Below are 23,995 nucleotides of genomic sequence, written 5' to 3'. Positions count from 1 at the left end.
CTTTCTTGCATTGTACTTGTTGCATGTCCCCTGATGGCCACCTGGCTCCCCACACCACTTGTTCAAGCTTTATTTAAATCTGTAATTGACATCTCAATATACCAGCTCTGAGAGAACAGTGACTGACCCAGGGTCACCCAGCTGGCTGCATGTGGAAGAGTAGAGTAGGAAATCAAAACCAGTTCTCCAGATTAGAGTCCACCACTCTTAACCACTACACCAAACTGGCTCTCCAGACTGGGGACTGGGGCAGAGCAAATGGCAAAGATGTGGGTGGAACTGGGAAGTCAGCCAGGTTACCTGTTATGGCACCTCCCAGGCATCCCCTCCACTGCCCATGAGCATGACAAAGGCCAGCAGGTGGCAAATGGGGTGGATGTGCTGGTGGGCAACATCACTTTTGGCAAAAAAAAAATGTCAAGTGCTGTCATGATGCTGGGGTGACACTTTAGGATTAGCAAACAACAACCACCACCACCCACTATTTTAGCCACAGAGTTCAGGCAAATCCCAGATAATAGCCCCCCTGATGTCAGTGGTGTTACTTCCAGTTTTCCACTGGAAGTGATGTTGTGCCCAGATGCCAGTCCCTGCTCCTGAAATCCTCCAGGGGGCTGCCAGGCAATAGTCTGGCATCCCTATTTCCCACCCACAAGGCTGCCAGCCTGGCTTTGTTGCAGTCTTTCCAAAACAGTAAACCAGCCTTAGGAAAGATGGGGAAAATCTGGGATGACTAAATGCTCGGGGCAGTCCAGGGGTCAGGTCTTGACATGGAATGGGGATGATTAGCACCCATACTACCACCTCCCTCTAAGCTAGCTCACAGTTTTTTAGCCTCCAGCTCACATATTTTTGCCTTAGGAAGGAGGGCTCCAGAGCAAACTAGTTTATGCAGTAGCCAAATCTCTCGCTCACAACTTTAATGCCAGCAGCTCACAAAGTAGAATTGTTGCTCACAAGACTCCACAGCTTAGAGGGAACATTGCACCTCACCCTTCTTAATCAGCAAGCGAATCTGCTGGGGGAGAATAAGTTATTTGGAATTCCCCCAACTCACAGCCCCACATCTTCCCTGCCAGGATTATATAAATTTGCAGGGGGTTAAAATAGCTAATTTCTCCACTTCCCTGGTTTTTTAAATTTTACTATATCTTCAAAACTGTCACATTATGTGCCTCCTGGAGCTAGGGTTGACAACTCTGGGTTGGGAATCCTCCAGATTTGATGGGGAAGCCGGGGGAGGGCAGGGTTTGGAGAGGGGAGGGACCTCATCTGGGCATAACACACAGAGCCCACCCTCCAAAGCAGCCTATTCTCCTGGGGAACGAATCTCTGCAGTCTGGAGATGCACTGCAATTCCTGGAGCTCTCCAGCCCCCAGCTGGAGGTTGGCAGCCCAGCAACACAGGTTTAACCCCCCCCCCCCCATGTTAGTTTTAGTATTATATTTCAATGGCTGCCCCAATGTTCTTTCTGGTTCCGTCACCCTCTTTCTAGCCAGCCCTTAAATCTGCACGTTTGATCATTCTTGCAGGCTAGGGATGCCACCCTCCAGGTGGGACCTGGGGATCCCCGAGAATTACCACTCCTCTCCAGACTACAACGATCTGTTCCCCTGGAGAAAATGGATGCTTTGAGAGGTGGATTCTATGGCACTGTGCTCCAGGCTCCATCCCCAAACCTCCAGGGGGACGTGGCAAAAGGGACTGGGTAAAGGCCGGAACGGGCATGAAACGAACAATAGTACCGCAAAAGCAGTGGGATGGGGATGCGTTACAGACCCTCGAGACTGCCCTGTCCCCTGGCAAAACCCTTGCAGCCCTGCCACCTAGCAAAGCGTAGCTAAGTGGACTGGGGGGAAACCTTGGGGTCCCACTCTAAGGTGTTTCCTACGAGTAAGGTACAGCGTCATCATGTACTCCTAAATAAACCTGCCCAGAATCGGGCTGGGTCTCGCGACCGAAAGTCGAGCCAGGCCAGCGTGGCTGCTCGGAAAACCTGGGCGGTGCCAGCCGGGCACACAGCGGCAGCAGCAGCCGCCCTATCGGCTCAGCCCACCTCGGCCAGGAAGCCGAAGCCGGGGGCGGAGCGCCGAGGAGCGCTGCATGATGAAATCCGGCCCGGCGTTGCACGAGGCCGGAGAAAGGGCTGGGCGGGCTCGTAGCGGTGGCGGCTGGTTTCCGTTTTCTTTTTTTGTTTAGGCTCGGCAAGCGGCACGAGGTTCAGCTGCAGTCTAGGCGGCCGGTCTGTGATCCCTTCTGGACGGCACAAGGTAGCACATTTCCTAGGGTGGTGTGACAGCCAATGCTCCCTCTAAGCTGTGAGCAAAAATTCTACTTTGTGAGCTACTGGCATTAAAGTTCTTAGCAAGCACTTTGGCTGCTGCAGAAATCAGGTTGTTCTGGAGCCCTCCTTCCTGAGCGAAGACAAAAATCTGTCAGCTGGAGGCTAAAAAACTTTGAGCTAGCTCACACTAACTCAGCTTAGAGGGAACACTGGTGACAGCGCAGCGAGCGCTTAGAGGCGCGGAGATGCCGCAGGGTGGGAGAATGCCTGGGATTGATGTCCCCTTCGGGGCAGAACTCCTGGCCTGTGAACAGCTCCTCAGCAGCTGTCCCACACTTCTCTATGGGCGAAAGCTGCACTTGTTGATTTTCTGGTTAGGTTTCTGTTAAAGGCACTTAGGTGCCAGCTTCTCCTTAGGGAAGAAATACATAAAGAAAGAAAAGAAGACAATGTGTTGGGATCCTTAGATCACCTTCTGGGTCTTCCAGGAATATCTCTGGCTTTAAATGATTTATTAGGAGAACTCTGTATCCGTTCTGTGTGTGGATCCCACTGATTCGGGGGTGGGGGTGGTTACAGAAGTGTGAAAGTTCTGCACATTCCTCTTGTAGGTGGGAAACAGAACTCGGTAGTAGACACCCCCCCTGCCCAAGCATATGACGTGGCACATATTCTACCATTTTTTCCAATCAGCTTTGTTCTTCTCACAGTTGAAATTTAAGATATATTCCAAAAATTTCCCCTCCCCCATTACCTTTGCCACTTTGTTTTTATTCTTTCTATTTGTTTGTTCTTCTGTTTAATAAAAAAAAAATTAAACCCACAAAAGAGCAAATAAATAATCAGGCCATTCATTTTTCTCTAAATGTTGAAACATTTGACAGCGTGACCAGGGCTATAAAATCTTAACTTTCCCAACTGGGCAATAATAACCAGTGCCTGAGACTGTATTGTTAAGAATCTTAACACATTCTGAAATCCTTGGTACAGTTCCTTTCATGTCAGTATTCCTAGCAATAAGCAAAATTCTCAACTCTTGCAGGCCTCTAATGGAACTTTATGATATCTGTTCTTCTTTAGAGTGTATGTTTTTGACACAAGCCATTCATGGATAAGTCTCATAATGGGACTGTAGAGGTTTCTTTTGATTATGGCACTGCTTTACTTCCTATTCATTTCTTTGAAACTCCACCCGTAAATATGGCAGCCCCACCTTGTGAAGAACACTGATTATAATGTGTAATGAGCCCTGCAAGGAATGTTTTTTAAAAAAATATGTGTGTGTGTGTATAAATAATAGGTGTATCGCTGTGTGAAAGGGAAAAAGTTGTTCTGTTGTTTTCAAAGTTTTTATTACTCATATAGAGAAATGAAATTAACAACTTTTGAAGCCATGTGGGGAGGATTTTTTTCTGGGGGAAAATGGAAACTCTGAGAAAAACTGAAATATATACATTAGTTTCTTATCAAAGCTGTTCTGGTTTTACTGCTTTAACAGCATGACATTCATAATTTACACGTTAGTATACAAAACTGTATTGTTTGGGTGTATCTGCTCTTTGGGTATATACCTAATACTTGTGAGAGAGAGCTGCTACCTGCAGAAAACTTCAACATAAGGTGCTGCGACATATCTTCGTTTTCTCCATTTGAGGAGCAGGAAAAACTTAAAATTTGAAAATAGAAAAAAACCCATAGTAAACAAAAGAGATTTTGTTATTTGCACAGAAACAGTCACAGAAAGATTTTCAACATGTCTGGCTGTTGTGTTAAACTTAAATTAGTCATATCTAAACAACAAACATGTTTGAAAATGTATTGTATGCATAGGAATTATCATCATCTAATGCTCTAGTGTCCTAAATACCTTCTTTTTGCACATTTTAAATTAGTAAAACCTCATATTGGAAAGCATTTCACTCACTCCAAAAGAAAAAATCTTGTATAGAGGAGTTTTTCCCCCCACAGCTCCTCAAATTTCCAGTTTTTCTTTTGGAAAACATGATTTTTAAAAAATTGTCCTTGGAAAAAATTCTCCAGATCTTTCCAGTGTTTTCGCAGGACTTCATGGCTCTATTTTACATGTGTATAACAGAGCCTATGTATACTAATGAGTATTGACAGCTGCTGGACTGAAAGGATCAATTTGTCCTTTGTTGATGGGCAGTTTGGGTAAACAACTCAGGCTACTGCTTTATGGGCAGTGCACAGAAATCAGATAAGGTCAGTATTGAGCCAGAGTGTGCTGCATGGGAACAGTTGTGGGAATTGCCCTTTTGACAGCTTTTGGCAAACTGCAAAAGTTAAGAATATGAAGTGTAGTTTAAAAGTTATGAAATTAATCAGAAAACTGTTTGTTTTCTTCTGTGGTACATCTCCTTATGCCTCTATAGGTTTGCCACCAGAGGACAGATCCACGAGAGCCAGCCCATTGGGTTGGATCTAGCCAGTTTTTTCACTGTGTCTCATTCCCCTCCCGAGTGTAGCCCCTGTCCTAGGTGACGTTTATGCAGGTATCTCCAGCATAGACTTTTTGGTGGTCAAAGGAGACTTCTTGCTCCCTTTTCACCAGTGGAGAAGCCGGTTTGATCAAAACCAATATCTGGATCTGTTTGGGTTTAAATGGTTCTGAAACAAATAGTTCTTAGTCTCCCCGGCAGGCATGCTGGACAAAGCAATCTATATAGTGTTCTCTTGCTGTAATAAGCTGCTATTAAATTCTTATTACTTGTAACAGAGAAAGATCCCAACCCTAACAAAACTATTTTCCCTTCTCTTACATCTTTCTGTGCATCATTAAGTAGAAACCACCATGTGTGGCATCTGGGCCCTGTTTGGAAGTGATGAATGCCTCTCAGTTCAGTGTCTCAGTGCTATGAAAATAGGCCACAGAGGGCCAGATGCTTTTCGCTTTGAAAATGTCAACGGATTCACCAACTGCTGTTTTGGTTTCCACCGTCTGGCAATTGTTGACCAGCTGTATGGAATGCAACCTCTACGGGTGAAGAAGTTTCCCTACTTATGGCTGTGTTACAACGGAGAAATCTACAACTACAAACAGGTGAAAACTGATATAAACTATGTCCACCCAGGTGCCTCTTATGGCATCCCATATGGAATTTCTTGTGTCTCTTTTGTCTTACTGATCTGTGATATCACTGCCTTTAAACACTCATTATTTAGGGATTTGGGGGAAAGGGTGACTTAGGAATTTATTTAAAGTAATGCTGAACATGGATGTAAATAAAATCCCCAGAAGCATCACTCATGTTCTTGGGCCATCTCTGAGGAGGGATAGCAAAAAAGTCAAGGAAACTGGCTTTGTCTATCTGTTGCCCAAAATTGGGAGCAAAAGAAATAGTGAAAAAGAAGTGCTCTAAGGTGGCTGACCAGGTAGAGGAAGGCAATCCTGGTTAATCCTAGTTAATATAGCTAGATCACAGAGCTGGAATAGGCAGCCTACTCAGATTCCCGGCTCGGTGCAGGACATAGAAAGCTAGAACACCACAATGCAGATTGCTTCTGCATACACGTTTCATGTTATTTCTGTGCTGTCTGTGTAAATCCAGTGGAATTTTACTTTTTGTTTTGGGAACCAGAATTATACAAGAGGAAATGTAAGACAGTTTCTGGAATACTTGCTTGGCCACACTAGGAAATTATTTGGCTTTGGTTCTGGTGAATATTTTATCAGTAAAATATTGGGTTGGATCCTGGGGACAGCAAGTGGAGTGGCTGGCATGCCCCTTTGTCCACTCCACAGCAGCTTTCTGCGGCCCTTGAAAAGCTGGTGCTGGAGACTGTGGGATCCTTGTGGACAACAAGCCTCACTTTGGGGGTGAACTGCAACGAGGAGAGGGAATTGGCCAAAATTGTTCCCTTCTTCTTTCACCAGTGGACCTTTTGCTGGTGCAGGAGAGTCCATGAGGGGAAGAAGGACGAAAGGCCAGTGTCATTCCTTCTCATTGCAGCTCCCTGATCTACGTGGCTTTTTGTTCACAAGGGTCCCCCAAACAAGAGTGCTGTTGGGGGAGGTGGGAAAGATCCACAATCATCTTCCAGTTTGTGGTTCACAGGATCTAATCCATTGATCATACTGCTAACATTAAAGTGTACTCTTCCAGATGTATTCAGGACATTTTGACTGTATGATCTCAGCATTGCTGCTGTAAAATTTGTAAACAAAGGCAAAAGGACTTCAGGCAATGTTTATTTGCATGATCAATTATCCTGAGGTAACAGCCTTTTCATTCATTTTATGATTTGTGCGTAAGGTAAGATCATATGCTGAAGGGTTGGCATTGACTAGCCAATATTTCAGGTGCTGTATAAATAAGCATTGTTTGCAAGGCCAGTCTTTGAATACTCACCGTGTTCTTTTAATAAATGTTTCCCTTAGTTGCAAAAACAATTTGGATTTGATTACCAGACCTTGGTAGACGGAGAGGTAATCCTTCATCTTTACAACAAAGGAGGGATAGAGCAGACAGCCTCCATGCTCGATGGCGTGTTTGCGTTCATTCTGCTAGACACAGCGAACAGGAAGGTCTTTCTGGGAAGAGATACATATGGAGTCAGACCACTGTTTAGGGTCCTGACTGATGATGGATTCCTTGGTGTCTGCTCTGAGGCAAAAGGTAATCTCAGTCTTAGATTTGTCTTAATGTTGTAAAAATATTGCCTGCCTTTGCAACTTTGAGCCAATAAATACATACATAGGCCTAATAGTTGGTTGGTTTGTTTAATGTGTGAAGTAGCCTAATGTCTGCGGTAGTTTTCTGTTTCCATGAAAGTAATTGTTGGCATATTGGTGTTTGATGAAACTGAGTTTTATTTAGGACCATTATATAGTTCGCAGGGCACTTTTAGAAAAGCACCCATTGTCTGATGATAACTTGCTTTCAGCAGAAAAGCAAAGTATTCCACAGAAAGAACACATGAAATCAATATCTGTGGTAACATTTAGAGACTTATTGTGGGTGGGTGTTTATTTTTATTTTTTTACTTGTCTGGTTCCTGGTAGAAATAAATATATAGATTGAGTCCAACATGAAATATACCCCATGAAGCATGATGGAACCATACTTCTCCTCCCCACAATCCATGATGCATGTTTTCACTTGGCAGGCAAGATCATTATGGGAAATGGGAAGTGTTCACCCTGTGTATGCTTCCTATGTACCCATTCAGCCCTCTGAGCTCATGTTCTTTGACAAGGCAAAATAAGTGGCACAGCTGAGCAAAGGTATGGGTGGAAGACAGTCATTTAGCGACCTTTAACAGCTCAGCATGCTGAATGACCCCATGTACATGTACTACAGAAGATGGAGAGGAAAGACTTGTTGCATCTTATGGAAATCCCTCTGCATCTGGAAGGATCATATTGATAGTTCTCATAATAATATCTCACTATAATTTCCATATGTGAGGTGATTTCAGGTTCGGAGTGTTGCATATGTGGACGCAAGTAGCATGGCGTGGCATAGAGTTTGGAGGGCTGGACTAGGGCCTATGACAACCAGGTTCAAGTCATTGCTGTGCCATGGAAGTTTGCTGGCTGCATGGAAGGTCTTCAAGTAATCCACTTTGTGGGTCAGTGAGACAGGCAGAAATAAACATATAATCACATAGCATGGGTGCTTCTTTAATACAATAAATTTTCTTAGGTATTGTAGCTAGTAAGTGACACATGCAAATTAGCCCTTAGGTAACTGTCAAATTTAGTCATACTTATTTTTTTGTTTTTGGGCAAAAGAGGCAATATGCATCTGACATGTAAAATGTATTGCAAAACTTCAGTTCTGTCTGGAGTTGTCAACTGTTATTTAATGAACTGGGAAAAGTGTTAGTCTGTTCACATTACAGTTATATTGCTGTCGTTATAGGCTTTTGAGTTTCTACTTTTCCCGTTGCTACCAGGTTTTCTTCAGCAGATATCTTCGCCAGTATACCTTCTTACTAACTTTGTGCCAAATGTGTCATATTTCTTAGAATTCTCTAGTTAGAGATTGTGTTTTTGAGATTTACGTTCTTCTGAAAATTAGTGTAGCTAGGTGTGGAAACCACCTCTTTACATATCTTGCCTTGAAAGTCCCATGGGTTGGAGCTTCATGGGGGTCACCACAAGTTTGTTGTGACTCAACTGCATGGTTTACCTTAGGTGTAGGTAGTTTTAAATATTGTTATGGTGGATGTTTCATCACAACCTGGTTAAAAACTAGCTACTATTTGTTTTTGTCACTATCTGTTTTGTTACTATCCTTCTATAGGTCTTATCAACTTGAAGCACTCAATGTCTTTTGCTCCAAAGGTAGATCCTTTCCTTCCAGGACACTATGAAGTGTTGGATCTAAAGGCAAATGGCAAAGTTGGATCGGTGGAACTGGTAAAATTTCATGGCCCTAAAGATAAGCCTCTACATGCTGATTACGATTCACTACAAAACCTGTCCTCAGGTAACTGCAAACCTAGAATTGTTTTTGTAACCTTTTGTAATTTCTTAGAATGATGCATTCCATAAACCTCAATGAATATAGGATTGTTCACAAGTTACTGTCTGGGCAGACTCTGCAGAGGTGAGAATAAGGTATCACTTGTTGGTCCCACCCCTCTCCTGCATACAGGTTTATAAATTTACACAATTTGTCCTTGTGGTTAGGAACTTTGACACATGTAGCATCACATTTGTCTGTAGTGGACGTAAGTGTGCATGCTTCTAAGTCTTTTGCTTACAAATTATTCCAAACACACATCTGGCTAGGGCCAGCAGGCACCATCCCATTCTACCTCATGACAGGAATTCACTCAGCCCGGATAGCAAATTTTGAACTTTGCTTCTGTAACCTGGGCTGCTTCCACACCAGGGATTTCCCATGTTTCAGCCTGGACTGCCACATGACTGACTGGTGTGTTTCCCCCATGTTTTCCCCCCATGTTTTTATTTCATTCTCCGTTTGTGCACAGATGGGTAACAGCCTGTTCCTTCCACAAATAAATCTGCTTTATTTTAAACTTGCAAGAAACCCGATGTTTGCTAGGCAAGATGCTATTGGCACAAGCAATCTCTTGTGTCTGAAGCGAAAACAGTGACAAAGTAATCAGAGAAGTCCTAATCAGTTACTCTTTCATGTGTGGATGACTGGAAAGGGCCAGTCCCTTTCAGAAATTAGCAAAAGGGATTCATCTGCCTTTTAGACAGAAGGGAGGGGTAAATGCTGGTTTTATCCACATGTGGTGGAGATGTTCACTCATGAAGTTATTCTGGAGATTAACAGTTGATAAGCTTATCAAGATCTGGGCTGTGCCACCAGAGGCCTACTAGACCCAGGGAGCCTGGCTAGCAGTAGGGGAGGCTGGACCTACAAACCCCAGAAGACCTTGGGAAGTTTTGGTGCCGATTTTGACCAATAGGGAAGAAGAGGGCTGGTGAATTTAAAAAATGGGTGCAAGAGGAAAAGCTGTTCTTCCCAGGGGACAGAGCCAGAAGAGAGGCTGCTGTGGGGAAGAAACCCTCATCCTGAGGGAAGGGTGAGCAGTCTAAGGCCACTTGAGATAGTGAGCTAGGGACAGTATATATTTAGACGTGTTAGGGCATTTGATTTCTTTTCTTTTCACCCACTTACTGTTATTATTCCTGCACCTTGTTTGTTTGACCTCCTATAAAATAAACCTTTTCCTTGTTGTACTCTGCCTGGTCCTCACGCCGATGATTTGGCCAAAAGGGAGGTCTGAAGGTCTTGGGAGGGTGCTCTGGGCCTTCTCAAGGGATCCTAAATCCAGAGTGGTGGCAGCGTCAGGTGACACCCCACCTGAGCCGTGACAAAGCTGAAATTGGGTATTGGTTTAGATGTATGATTCCAAGAAAGTTTCAAGTTATTCTGCTAAATCTCATTACAGCAGCTTGGATTGTATTTGCTAGATTCTGGAAGCAAGATATGTTTCCAGAACTGTCCTTACAAATAGAGAAGCTTAAAGAAATTTATGTAATGCTTAAATCAGTCTATTTACAAAAACCTAAAAAGTGCAACAGAACTAGAAGCAAATTCTTAGATCTGTTGCTAGATGTTTAGTTTTCTGCAATAATTTTTATTGTGCGTATGTTTTATATCAATAAAAACTGCGAAATAAAAATTGACAGGGGAGTGTATCATCCAAGGATGATTTTTTAAAGGTTGTAAAGGTCTTGTGTTATAACTGTGTAGAGTTATTCATGCTTGTGGACTTGTGGCTTAAAAAAATCCAGAAGAAAATCACTCACAGCTCAGCTTGTCTTTTGGGGGGACGGGACTGATTGTTGGAGGTGTCTCTTCAAATATGTGGTTGTCTGTTTTATCGAGAAATTTCACATTACCCTTTTTAAACCATTATGGTACTGTCATGGAATAAACCGGTACGGGGACGGCTGTTTCACACGGCCTTTTCCTTCCGGGAAGGAGCTGTCTCTGAAGTGGTGTGTCATTTCAAACTGCACTGCTTTCTTTTCCCACCATCCCCTCCCACACGTACAATCTCCCTGAGAGGTTTAAAAAATAAAATAAAATAAAAACATTCTATTGGGAGTGCTATGGCTCTGAAGCAGGACTACAAATCAGTGCCATAGTGACCCCATTGAGATGCCTGGACTCCATTTAGATACACTGACGTTCGCTACTGCTGTCCCCTGGAAACAAGGAGCTCACTGGATACAGAGTTCAAGCACGGGGGCGGGGGAACGGACAGTTTTGAAACCCAGGAAGCTTTGCTTCCTTCCTTAACTCCCACAAACCATGGACTTCGTGTGTGTGCGCCTCAGTCTACACTTCCTCTAAAGCAAACTTTTTAAAAATCAACCACATATCTGTCTCATCATTCACTTATGCACCTGATCTCTCACTCAAACAAGCTGTACAATCAGGTACTTTGTATGTTGCCTCTCTAGACATGCTTGAAGTGGTAAACACATGCCCTTTTCTGCCTTTGTGTCTTTTAATGGAAAAGAATGTCCATCAATAGCACTCATCTAGCATTAGTTATTAAATATTGGAATCAAAGAGGCATTGGTTAGTTTGAAATTAATGGAGCCTGGAATTTCTGAAAACTGCTGGGTAGCAGACTATTCTGGTGCTTTTTAATTAAAGCCCAAAATGGGTAGCAGATTTTCATGCTGTGCTGGTACGGTTGTGCTTATTGCTATTTTCAGTGATTTAATCTTTAAACAGACATGATAAATAGAACATCTGCCCCAAAATTACCTTTTAAAATCTATGCTGAGATGCAGTAGTGAACATCAGTGTATCTAAATGGAGTCCAGGCGTCTCAATGGAGTCTCTATGGCGCTGCTCTGTAGTCCTGCTTCAGCGGCACAGCGCTCCCAATAGAACATTAAAAAAAAAGGACAATCGTGCGCGGGGAGAAAAAGGGCGTGAAAAGAACTGTCATCGCAGGAAGTGCTACGGGGCATTTTATACAGCACCCCATAGCGCTTCAGAAGTGGTAGAAAGGATTGAAGACCAGTAGAAAGCAGTTTGAGTGAACAACGCTTCAGGCACGCTTCCCGAATGGGACAGAAGCATTTTTATGTGAACAGGTAAATATATTCTGTCAGGGAACAGTTACTAAAACGGTTCTGTCTGAAATGACAGAAAAACCCGTTAGTGAGCAGTTCCTGAAACGGAATATATAGGCTGTCTGAAATTCCTCATTGTTTTTACAAAAGATTTTCTGTTATTTCTATGCAGCACTGTTTACCCATGCTCCTGTCCGATTCCCCATGCATTCGAAATAAATCCACGTTTGAAAACAAAGTCAAATTTATTATAAAGCGATGGTTAGCTCAGGAACACAAGAATTGTTAGGAATGACTACAGACCCCAAAGGGCAACATAATAAAGGAACTTGAACCAGGTTAGGACCAATGAGTCCAATTCCCGCTGGCGGGAATGCAGATAAAACGAGCGCCCAATTCCTTGGGAACACAACGGTTCTACAACATAAACACCAGTTCAGTTCTCAGGCATAAGATACATAATAAGCAAAGCAACGCCATAACTCCATCCCACCTCCAGCTGGTCGACCTTGAGCAGTTCCGCAGATGTAGTAAGCAAAAGAAAGTAAACACCTACACAGGAGGATACAGGGGGGGGATGGACAGAGCACAATATAACATGTATATGAGAACACACAACCTTATGGCAGCTTGCTGACAGCTCCTCAGAATAAATAAAAAGAGAGTGGGGGGAGAATCCTGAAGGTCCCGTGATAACACAGTGGTGGTGGAGCTTCAGTGCGCATCAGTTGTGAAAGGGAAACCACGGCCAGCAGTGGAGAGAAAACTGATTTCGTTTTGCTGTTTGGGATTTATGTTGCAAGGGCGGTTTAATGCAGAATTGTGTCAGCAACTGGGCTACAATGGACAATCACCCTGGCGTGGAAGCCTCCCTGGTTGTGTGGTAGATGTATCTGATACATTGTGGGTTTCAACATGATAGTTACTAGATTACAGCTTGCATAACTTTGACTGAAATCACGATTGTTGGTAAAGAATTGTGTGCTCTTGTTTTGCCTGCTTTTTGTAAGCCCCCTCCTCACTTGCTGTTTGATAGGTTTTGATATTGAAACAGTGAAAAGCAACATTCGTCTTTTATTTGAAAATGCTGTTAGGAAACGCTTGATGTCTCACCGAAGGATTGGTTGTCTCTTGTCAGGTAAAAATAACTGATTATAATCTTTATGTTTGCCTTCCTTAATACAGTACATTTGACTGCAGGATGTTTGTGATGCATCTTATACTGTTTGTTTTGTGACAAATTTTATTTATTAACAACTTAAAGGAAACATTGAAATTTTTTTGGAACACACAACAATTAAAAGTTGAATTCTACAGGTTCCTTCCACTAAATGAGCCACAGGCTCCAACCCTAAGCTTTTTGTTTAGCTTTGGTGGAGCAAATAGTTCACTATAATTGTGTAGCACTTTTTACAGTGGTTGATGCTAAGGTAAGTTCTTCTTGTGTATGTGATCCGCTTGAAATGTGTACATTATTTCTTTGCTGGGCTAATGCTGTGGATGGAATAGCTGAGGGTCTTGGGGACCGATATCTTACCCAGGTCAGACATGGAAGCTCACTGGATGATCTTGGGCCAGCTACTAAGGTGGACACTCCCACTTCACTGAGCGCAATTTGAAGCCTTCCTCCAGCTTAAGGAATCATCCTCCATCTCAAGTGGCTCTTCCGTTTGATGAAGGGCCACTTAAGTTAGAGAAGGTTTCTTAGGCCAGCAGAAGGCTCCTTGGTGGATGGTTGGATCTACCCATTTTCTCAACCTAAGACGATTCTTATGTGAATAAAATGGAGGTGTGGATGTAAGTTGTGCTGGCTCTCCATTGAGGAGAAAAGGGGGATATGAATAAAGAAATATGTTACGAAAGTGGGGGAAATGATGGAAGATGACCTAAGTTGACTTTAGGACATCAAATAATAGCCATGAGATAATTATCTGTCAGTGGTGTATTTATTTTGGTGGGTGGCATAATAGAAGAATGTGAACTATATGAAGACCACACAAGAAACAAAAAAATTAGGTGGTATTTCATGGTGACACTAGGCAAATGACATTGTCACAAAATACCCATTTTATGTATTCAAAGAAGATTTTCTTCTGATGTTTCAGATTGTGATGCAGGAAAACACCTTGGAGAGAGTGTGTTTGCCTCAGACGTAAATCCTGTATTGTATTCTGCACAGCACCTACAGGGTTGATACAAAAACCAATGTCTTTTTAATAGGTGGCTTGGATTCTAGCTTGGTCGCTGCAGTGCTTCTTAAACTGATGAAAGAGGCAGACTTTCCCTGCCCTTTACAGACCTTTGCTATTGGAATGGAAGATAGTCCTGACCTTCTGGCTGCTAGAAAGGTATAGTGGTGTTTTCGTGAACAAATATTTATCCAACTAGTAGGGCTCTGTGTTGGTTGCAGCTGCAGGCAAAAAAGCATCATCCAGAAAACTTTGGCTTTTATGATTGCATAATAAAGACAAAGTTCTAGACATTAAGAGTCAAAAGGCAGAGTTTCTTATGCATGGTCAGCAATTCATGAAATCTAAGAAGGTGGAGGTGAAGGCTAAGAAGGATTGCATATTTATTTCACTGCCCTTTGCCTAGCAGAAGCAGACAGTACTGTTTTTTAAATTATTTTTGTAAAGTCACAGTATACAACTTTCCTTGGCTCAGTATTGAGGCTATTTTGGAGCAGAATTATATTTGTATTTACTTTCAGGTCAGAGTATATAATGCCTTACTAAATAATGAGTTTATATTCTAATGCAGCTGTAGCTTCAGTTCTGGAATGCAATACCAGCTTCTTTGTATGTTTAATATATAAAATATTGTGGACAGGTAGCGGCTCACATTGGCAGTGAACACCATGAGGTCAGTTTCAATTCTGAAGAAGGGATTCAGGCACTAGAAGAGGTTGTAATTTGCTTGGAAACATATGACATCACAACCATACGAGCTTCAGTAGGTAAGACTTTTTTAAAAAAAGAAAAGTATCTTAAAGTGAAAGTGAATTTATGAAACCTGGAGCGGCCATGGCTCAGTGGTAGAGCATCCGCTTGGTATGCAGAAGGTCCCAGATTCAGTCCCCAGCATCTCCAGTTCAAAGATCAGGTAGCAGGTAATGCGAAAGACCTCCACGTTAGACACTGGAGAGCTACTGCCAGTCTGAGTAGACAATACTGACTTTGATGGACCATGGTCTGATGCAGTATAAGACAGATTCATGTATGTTCATGTGTGATGAGCAAAGGGGCATATGGAATGTACAAGATCCTTACCTGCTGCTCTTAATCTGCCCCCCCCCCAGTCCAGCAGTAGCTGTGTCACACATTTATTTATTTAAGAATTTATTCAGCTACCTTATGGTGTTTATGGTGGAAGCAGCTTACAATAAAATAAAACTGAATTAAATACAAATCTTCAATAAAAATAGTAGATAAAAAGCATAAAATATGGTAAAATGGAGAAGTTGATCCTTTTTTGTAAGTGATTTCCAAGAGTTGATGAGGATTATCATTTTTTAAAAATGTACTAATTTGCTTCAACACGGACAGTTTGCTTATTCTGGATAGGACTTAGTAGATCTAAGGGTTATTATCCTTTGGCTTGTGTCAAATGAACTATGTCTTGTGCCTACTGGAAACTGCCTCCTGAGTGTTAGGGCAGCCCTCCAAATGGTGGGTTATAGTGCCAGCAGTAATCAAAAACTTTCCCTCATTGCCCAAGAAGGATGTGTTTTCCACTTGGACCTAGATCTCTTGTGGTATCCAAGCCACCATGTCCCTATAGTATAACCATTTTATATTTTTCATATTCTTTGTGGAAAGACTCCATCTAAAGAAATGTAGCTGTGAAAGAATCCTGTGGCTTTTTTTGTAAGCTTATGGCTTCCGCTGCTCTGATCACAAAATAACTTTGGAAATTATATTGTCTCTGTAGGTATGTATCTGGTCTCCAAGTACATTCGAAAGAACACAGACAGTGTGGTCATTTTTTCAGGAGAAGGGTCAGATGAACTGACCCAAGGCTATATCTACTTTCATAAGGTAAGTACACGTGTTCCTCAGGATAGTGATGGTTGTTGCTTGTGTATGAGCATGCCATAACAAGAGACTCTTGGGAAAAGAGTACTTCCATATGGGAAGATATAGGTCCTTTTATTTCTTTGAATTTAACTCTCCAGTTTGTAAAAATATTTACATGTGAATTGTAAGAGCATATTCCTGTTCTTGCTGAATTCAGAGTTTTAAGAGGACTTCAAATACATTTCCACCATAGGCTCTAGGGACTAAACCTTGTAAGTGAGCACATTTTTCATCATCTTCTCCATTAGATTTATTTAATGCTGATTTAAATATCAAAAGTGCAAAGTGTCAGTGGAACTTGGTAAAACTCTTGTATTACAGGAATAAAATTCTCCCTTTTCGGTGGCTGCTTTCTACAGTTGCACATTATTGGGTGTGGGCGAAGCTGGCATGGGAATTAAATGCATCCTTGCACATTGTTGAATTAGTGTTGAGGGGAAGCAGCAATGATGTTGCTCCTGCAGTAGAATAACTGCCCTTTGGATCAGCATGACAGACTTTTGTTGTCTCACTGGGTGCTTCTGTAGCCTTAGTATGCATGTTCATGTACATGTGTTTGCTGCAGGCACCCACACCTGAAGATGCCGTAGAGGAAAGCGAAAGGCTTCTCAAAGAACTCTACCTTTTTGATGTTCTTCGTGCTGATAGAACAACTTCTGCCCATGGGTAATTCCCCTTTGTAGGCTTATGGATACTGCACTGATGTTGAGAGGGACAGTGGCTCAGTGGCACATGTTTTGTATCACCAGGGCCAATCCCCAGGATCTGCAGCGAAAGGATTTTAGATGGAAGATTTCCCCCACACCTTCTATTTAAAATCCTTTAGCTGCAGATTCTGGGGATTGCCTGAGACCCTTGAGAACAGCTGCTGGGATCAGTGCCTTGGGTTGTGTACATGCACAGTGCTGTGAAGTCACAGTTGACTTATAGTGACCCTGTGGTGTTTTCAAGGCAAGAGACATTCAGAAGTGATTTGCCATTGCCTGCTTCTGCATAGCAACCCTGGACTTCCTTGCCGGTTTCCCATACAAGTATTAACCAGGGTTGACCTTGGCTGCGGTCACACGGAACATTAGCCACGCAAGAGAGACGGAAGACAGGCAGATTTTCCGGGCGCGATCTCACCGGCACATCTGGGAAGCGTAGCGCTTCTGTGGCACAACCAAGGCTTCCTGCCGAAAACACGCAGCAAAAAACTAGTACCTCGGAGGTACTAGTTTCCGGAAACCGCGGGGCAAGGGCGGGCGTCTGATTGCGTTTCCGGTGGCATCCGGCGCCCGCCCATGTCCCCTTGCGAAAAAGGTTTTTCCCCCCCCCAGGTCTCCGTGGATGCGCACACGCACCCAACGGAGCATGCACATTTGTCATGTGCACACAAAAAAACCAGTTTGCCCCACTGCGCGCTTCTTCGTTGTGCGCAGGCGTGTCCTGTGATCGGCATCTCTCCCTACCCACGGAACCTCCACGGTACCTCCACAGGAGGTCTGATCGCTTAACCGCATGTTAGTTTGCCCCGGGGCAAACAGCCACGCTTCCCCCCCGCAGTTTCCTGCCCGTGTGACCGGAGCCCTTACTGAGCTTCTGAGATCAGATGAGATAGAGCTAGCCCGGGCCATCCAGTTCAGGGTACGGCTTGACAGAAGGCACCTTTATATGTGGCAAGACTGGAATGGGCCACAATTGCTACTAAAAAGTCCAGTCAATCAGATCAATAGCTTCTTTTAGCAAAACTCATTTATCTTCAGTGTCTCTTTAATCTTACAAATTACAGAGACCCATCACAGTCCCGTTTAAATTTCAAGTGAAATGAGTTCCTTAATGTCAGTTAAGTGGTTAGATTCTGAGGTTTTTGTGAAAGATGAGCAAAGATTTATTGGCTCCTCAAGTTGTCCAATAATAGGATTACTTGTAATTATACACATTGTATAGTGAACTGTATAGATTATATATATAAGCAAAAATAGTCCAGTAGAACTGGAGCAATATATTAACAGTTGTAGAATTTGTCAACCAGAGAGTCAGCAGTCTGATACCTTTTCCTCGTTCTGTTTCTGTTTTCAGCCTTGAACTGAGAGTTCCGTTTTTGGATCACCGGTTTACTTCTTATTACCTGTCTTTGCCTGCAGAACTCAGAATACCAAAGGTAAACTCTGTTTGTATTATTTTTATTGAAACATTCTTGCCCTGTCTTTTTGATTCTCAGTCTAAGTGGCAGCTAACAAAGGTTATGAAGGCCACAGTGTAAATTAAAACAAATAAATTGAGCAGCAGATCACCATAACTAATCATAATAACAACCACAGCAGTATTGGAGCCTAAACACTAACTGTGAAGTAGGGAGTTGGATGTGGGCATACGAGGCATGGCTTCTAAGGATGATCATAACAGGCAGTTAGATCGATATGGGAGATAAGGTAGTCCTCAAAGGATTCTGAGCCCAAACTCTTCAGGGGTTACTTACTGTTTAATCGACAGTGTAGGAAACTGAGGCTGTGATTATGAGTAGACTCATCCACGATGGATGGAATTGACTTCAGAGGGCATGACAGATGAGACATTCTTTTACATTTTATTTTAGTGGTATTTACATCCTGCCCTTCCTACAAGGGGGTTGGATTTTTGCACACGTGAGGGCTTTCCTCCTCTGATTTCCCCCTTCCTGCAGCAGACTTCTGACTCTCCCCTAGGAGGTCTTTTGGGCTGCAGAGGGAAAGGGTGAAATAGCATTTCCACAAATGGAAATCCTTCCCACTGAAATTTTAGGCACGATCCAGCCATGGTCGTCCCTCTACCATTTTATCCTTGCACTAGCTTTGCCAGACAGGTTAAGGTGGAAAAAGGAGGATTGGTCCATAGTCATGCCTTTTGTTTCAGGGCAAGCTGAGATTTGAACCTGTATCTCCCCAGCCTGACTCCGATGCTCAGTGGGACATGTGTAACATTCTGCGGTGTTGGATATAGTGTTATCTAGCTGAGGTGCTTCTGGAAGGATTTTTTAAAAATAATTTTTTAAATGTCAGACTTTAGTGGCCAACATTGATGGTATTTCTGCATCTGTCTTCTAACAGAATGGAATTGAAAAGTATCTCTTGAGAGAGGCCTTTCAAGATACAAACTTACTGCCCAAAGAAATCCTCTGGAGACCCAAAGAAGCCTTTAGCGATGGATTAACCTCTGTCAAGAAATCCTGGTTCTCAATACTCCAAGATTATATTGACCTTCAGGTACAGTGTTGCACTTTCAATATATTCTCTAATTGTTTTGAGAGTGTAAACTTCATAATGAATTTTTAAGATTTCTCAGAATTGTATAGAATTCACAGTTTATTCACGGGACTGCTTTGTACGTTATGTTTATGTATAAAATAGAAGATGCAGGAATTGTTTGTATTAGGTTGGGTCCTGCATATAACATTTCTGCATGTGAAGGGGGGGTGGTTTGCCAATTTCCCCCTCCTGTGGCAGACTTCAGACTTCCCTCCCACCTTTGCCAAGTGCATACTCCATAATGTACATAATAAATTATACAAGATGTATTTTTTATTATTTACATTATTTATAGTCTGCCTTTCTCACTGAGAATCAAGGCAGATTACACAGTGTAAATCAGTGTCGTCAACTGGATGAAACATCCAGTAAACAAAAGGTTAGGATTGCAGAAGTCTGCAACAAAGCATACATATTAACATGACATGCAATGCAGAAATTACATGGTAGGATAAGATATACGGTAAGAGGTAGTATACACAATAGTATAGTCCATAATCCTTTCCCCTGTAGTAAAGCATCTCCTTGAACCAATTTGTTATGGTATAGCCCTATTACCTTTGTGAAAGCCATTCTGAATAATTCAGTTTTGTGTAGTTTGTGGAATGTCAAGAGAGTGGGAGCCTTCCTGACATCATCAGGTAGCCCATTCCATAATGTGGGGGGCCACAACAGAGAATGCACATGTACGATAATGTGGGGGGCCACAACAGAGAATGCACGTGTACGGGCGGTTGTTAATCTTGCCCGTTTGCAAGGTAGCATCTGCAGAGGCCCTGATCAGATGAGTGAGACTGTCTTGGTATACCATAGAAGGGGAGGTGGTCCCACAGATATGAGGGTCCAAGGCCATGAAGGGCTTTGTATATGATAGCCAGTGCTTTGAATCAAACCTGGTAACAATGACTGCTAATGGAGTGATTGCAGAATGGGACTGGTACGCATGCTTCACCAGCTCCTGATAATAACCAAGCTGTGGGATTTTGCACCAACTGGAGTCTGTGAGGTGTCTTCAAGGGGAGACTTATGTAGAGTGCATTACAGTAGTTTAGTCTCGATTTCATCATGGCATAGATCCAGGTGGCCAGATTGGCCGAGTCAAAGTGGTGGTGGGGGGTCATGTTCTGGGTTAAACTAAGTTGGAAAAAAGGGGTGGTTGTTGTTGTTTGCCACTGCATTAACTTCTCCAGTAGTAATGCTGGATCCAGTACAACCCTTTTCTTAACTGGGTCAGTATTACATTAATGGTTTATATTATTTGCACCAGCACGGATTTCCCATCTGTGCTGACAGCTCCTATGTCTGCAAAAATAGGTCTATAAAAACCTGCTGTAGTGTAAGGTGAATTGGCTGTTATTCTTCGAAGTTCTAAAATATGGGTATTTTATTTCATTTAGAATATTTAAATGTAATTTCTTCCCTACATATCAGCCACTGGAGCAGCAGGCCTTCTGCTGCAATTGTAAGATGACTTTAGAAAAATGATGGTGTTGGAAATGATAGCTACAGCAACCAAAAAGACATCTGAGAAACGGTTTCAACTGGGGCTTTTTTGTGGTGGTGGTGGTCACCAGCAGTGCCGGATTTACGCATAAGCTAAATAAGCTACGGCTTAGGGCCTCGCAATCTGCTGGGGCCTCAAATAAAAACACAATATAAAAATGATTTCAAATATTAAAAAGGCGTATATATTTTAAATTTTTCTGAGACCAGCTGATGTAATTTAAAACAGTAGGGGGCCTCTGGGTTTTGTATAGCTTAGGGCCTCAACAAGTCTAAATCCGGCCCTGGTCACCAGTACTGAGTACTGGCACCTTTGGTGGGGGGGCCCCTCTCCCAAGTCCTGAGGAGGAAATGATGGAAATCTGTGCAGCCTTACTCATGAGTACTGGCACGTTTCCCCTCCCCTCAAAAAAGCACTGGGTTAAATACAGCGCATCAAGGAGATCGTTCCATCTATCTTGTAATTATACAGTTGTTTTCCTTCTTTAAAAAAAAACACAACTAGAATCAAACCTTCAAAAACTTTATTGGCAAAGAGAGTTTAGATGTTAATTGCCCATGTGTAAAGGAAGAGCATAACAGGGCATTCATGGTTATCATGTAACAAACTTGAGTTTCCATCTCAAGAGGGAGGAAAACATTGTGCATCCTAGGCAGTTCCTTAGGAGCCATGCACAGTGATGCTTGAGCAGATTGGCCCTCCCTGGAACAGGAGCCTTTTCAGAGTAGATGGAGACAACAGTATTTCTGCTTGTAGCTCATGGAGCAAATACAGTCCACAGTGCAGTTTTCAAGCTTATAATTCCTTTCCTTTTATGCATGCAGGTTGAGGACTGTTTGCTGGAGAAGGCAGCAGAGAAGTTTCCATTCAATCCCCCTAAAACGAAAGAAGGATATTACTACCGCCAAATCTTTGAGAAGCACTACCCAGGACGTTCCAGTTGGGTCCCTCACTACTGGATGCCAAGATGGATCAAAGCCACCGACCCATCTGCTCGCACACTGCAACATTACAAATCGGCCCCAAAAGAATAGACTTTTCAAACGTTTCTCCCTGTAAGCTGCTTGTTAATGTGTGGCTCCCTTGGCCCAAAAAAGGACAGCAAGCAAACAAAGCTTTAAAAATAAATAAATAATCCTTTCAGATGAAGGGAGACCTTATCATTGATTTAAAACACTGTTGAAAACTAATATTTCTATTTTGCCAAGGCTGGGTTTTTGCACAAGCTAGTAAACTGCAGTTTAAGGCCTAAGGTTATGAAAGACCTCTAAATAAAAAAATATGACTAAAAAATAAATTACCACGGGGGGGGGGGAGGTAATGCCATGACTTCCTCTTAGACTCAATGTAGGGCCTCAGCATGTCTTAAGCCAGTCCCATATTCTACTTAAACTGCATTTTACAACCAGTATAGTCTTAAATAACCTATTCAAGCCCGTAGCATTGATCTACAATTTGGGCTGCTTAGCCTACAGGTATTCTGTTTAAACCTCAGTGAAATATAAGCCGTCTAAGAGAGCAATCCCAAGTAGGTCTGCTCAGAATCCTACCTGGTGTATTCAGTGAGGCTTACTTAGAAGAACAGATCTTTAGGGTTGCATTGTAATTGTGAATGATTGCAGCCTCTAAGTGCAATTTTCTAACTATCACTGTGCCTGCTACCTACCATAACAGTTCTGCTTTTTCTCATAGTCAGATCTCTCAACTAGGCGGTTGTAGTCATAACCTGGTCTTCTTGTTGTTAATGCAAAACACACACATTTTTATAAACCAAACGGTGTTTTTACTATAGGAGGTTGTTTGTCTTGAGTGTTTGGAAATAATGGTGCCTTAATTTTTAATAGTTGTTTGAGTGAGAACATTTCAGTTGGTATGGTGTTTCTTGGAAAAACCCTAGCATGATCAAGCACTAGGGTTCCCTTTTTGACAGAGATGTTAAAGATTCAGGAACTCTCTCTTCTACTGTACCTAGTTGCCTCAGTCACTGTGCACATTTTCAGATTTTCTCTTTCCCAAGTCTCCCCCCCCCCCCATTAAGACCATGGGGAGGTGCAGCCTGGAATTGGATCTCTAGTTTCAAGAACAACCTGAACATTTTGTTGATGAGAAACTTGTCAAAATGACCACTGTAATTTCTATATTATTGGAAGACTTGCTAATTTTAGCAATAAAAATTAACTTTTGTGATTCTAGTGGCTATATAAGCCCCATTCACAACTGATACAATCTATGTACAGTATACACTTAATTTGTCTTTGTATGTGCACTGAATAATTCTCAGGTTACATTGAAGACATACAGATGAATGTGTGGTTGAAACTGCACACATATGCAAGTATTGGTCCCCTGTTTTCATTTGTTTCATTTCTTACAAAGTAGTATATGTGTATACACACAGCTTGTATGAGCATTCCCTGTAACGTGAACGGGGCTAGTGAAACCTACATGTGATTATACAGGTACCGTATGTTTTAAGAGGTTAAGGATGGTTTTGAGTCTTAAATTATAATCTAGGAAAGGAACCATACCATGTTTCAATAAAATAACCAGAGAAACTGAAAAATGCAAATCTTAATTTAAATGCAATTTTTAAAAAATTGAGTGGTTTTTGCTATTTTCTGGTATTCTATCATGAATTAAGTGTGAAACCACAAGATGGCACCCTGGATATATTTAAACAATCTTTCTCATTCATGTTCAGTTTCTACCCAACTACAGAGTTTATGCTAGAAATGTAGTTGAGAACAACATCAGTTTTCAGTCCTCCCTCCTTTGTCACCCATTAAGCTTCCACTTAAGAGCTGACAGACACCCAGATTAGAATAAGAAATATGTTATTAATGCATTGTTCTACCCAAATTCAGTACTGAGAGCTTTGCTTGTTTTACAGTGTCCATACATTTATCATCGAACCCTAGCCATTGGAGTCTATTCTTAACTATCACCTTCCATGGCTCCATAGAAGGGTCTTTCTCAATAAGATTCAAAATCCTTTTCTTCACACTGGAGATTTTTTGCCTTAATGTAAATGCCAAGATCCACATGTTGTCGAAGGCTTTCACAGCCAGAGTTCATTAGTTGCTGTAGATTTTCTGGGATGTGTGGCCGTGGTCTTGGCATTGTAGAACCTGACGTTTCGCCAGTAACTGTGACTGGCATCCTCAGAGATATAAACACAGAAAGATGGAATACTCTCTGTGTAATGAGTATTCCATCTTTCTGTGTTTATACCTCTGAGGATGCCAGTCACAGTTACTGGCGAAACATCAGGTCTTACAATGCCAAGACCACGGCCACACATCCCGGAAAATCTACAGCAA

The 23,995-nt window shown here is 42.3% G+C and overlaps 1 protein-coding gene across 1 annotated transcript; it reads left to right on the top strand.

Moving 5' to 3' along the window:
* The first annotated feature begins 2,176 nt into the window (after positions 1-2,176).
* On the top strand, positions 2,177-23,223 carry ASNS (asparagine synthetase (glutamine-hydrolyzing)). The gene is made up of 12 exons (XM_015410943.1): positions 2,177-2,271; positions 5,090-5,346; positions 6,685-6,922; positions 8,555-8,740; positions 12,866-12,967; positions 14,050-14,177; positions 14,659-14,785; positions 15,760-15,866; positions 16,471-16,571; positions 17,967-18,048; positions 18,974-19,129; positions 21,500-23,223. Exons 2-12 carry the CDS (start codon positions 5,098-5,100, stop codon positions 21,707-21,709), a joined length of 1,686 nt encoding a protein of 561 aa, XP_015266429.1. The 5' UTR covers positions 2,177-2,271; positions 5,090-5,097; the 3' UTR covers positions 21,710-23,223.
* Positions 23,224-23,995: the final 772 nt, after the last annotated feature.

Source organism: Gekko japonicus, unplaced genomic scaffold, assembly GCF_001447785.1.
Source record: "Gekko japonicus isolate JY-2015 unplaced genomic scaffold, Gekko_japonicus_V1.1 scaffold231, whole genome shotgun sequence".
In the NCBI taxonomy this organism is placed as follows: Eukaryota; Metazoa; Chordata; class Lepidosauria; order Squamata; family Gekkonidae; genus Gekko; species Gekko japonicus.
This window is presented reverse-complemented; position numbering and strand designations above follow the sequence as displayed.

Coding starts and splice junctions, on each gene's coding strand:
- ASNS (XM_015410943.1), top strand. CDS start 5,098: ATGTGTGGCATCTGGGCCCTGTTTGGAAGTGATGAATGCCTCTCAGTT. Junction 12,968..14,049: donor GATTGGTTGTCTCTTGTCAG/GTAAAAATAACT, acceptor TCTTTTTAATAG/GTGGCTTGGATTCTAGCTTG. Junction 15,867..16,470: donor GCTATATCTACTTTCATAAG/GTAAGTACACGT, acceptor TGTTTGCTGCAG/GCACCCACACCTGAAGATGC.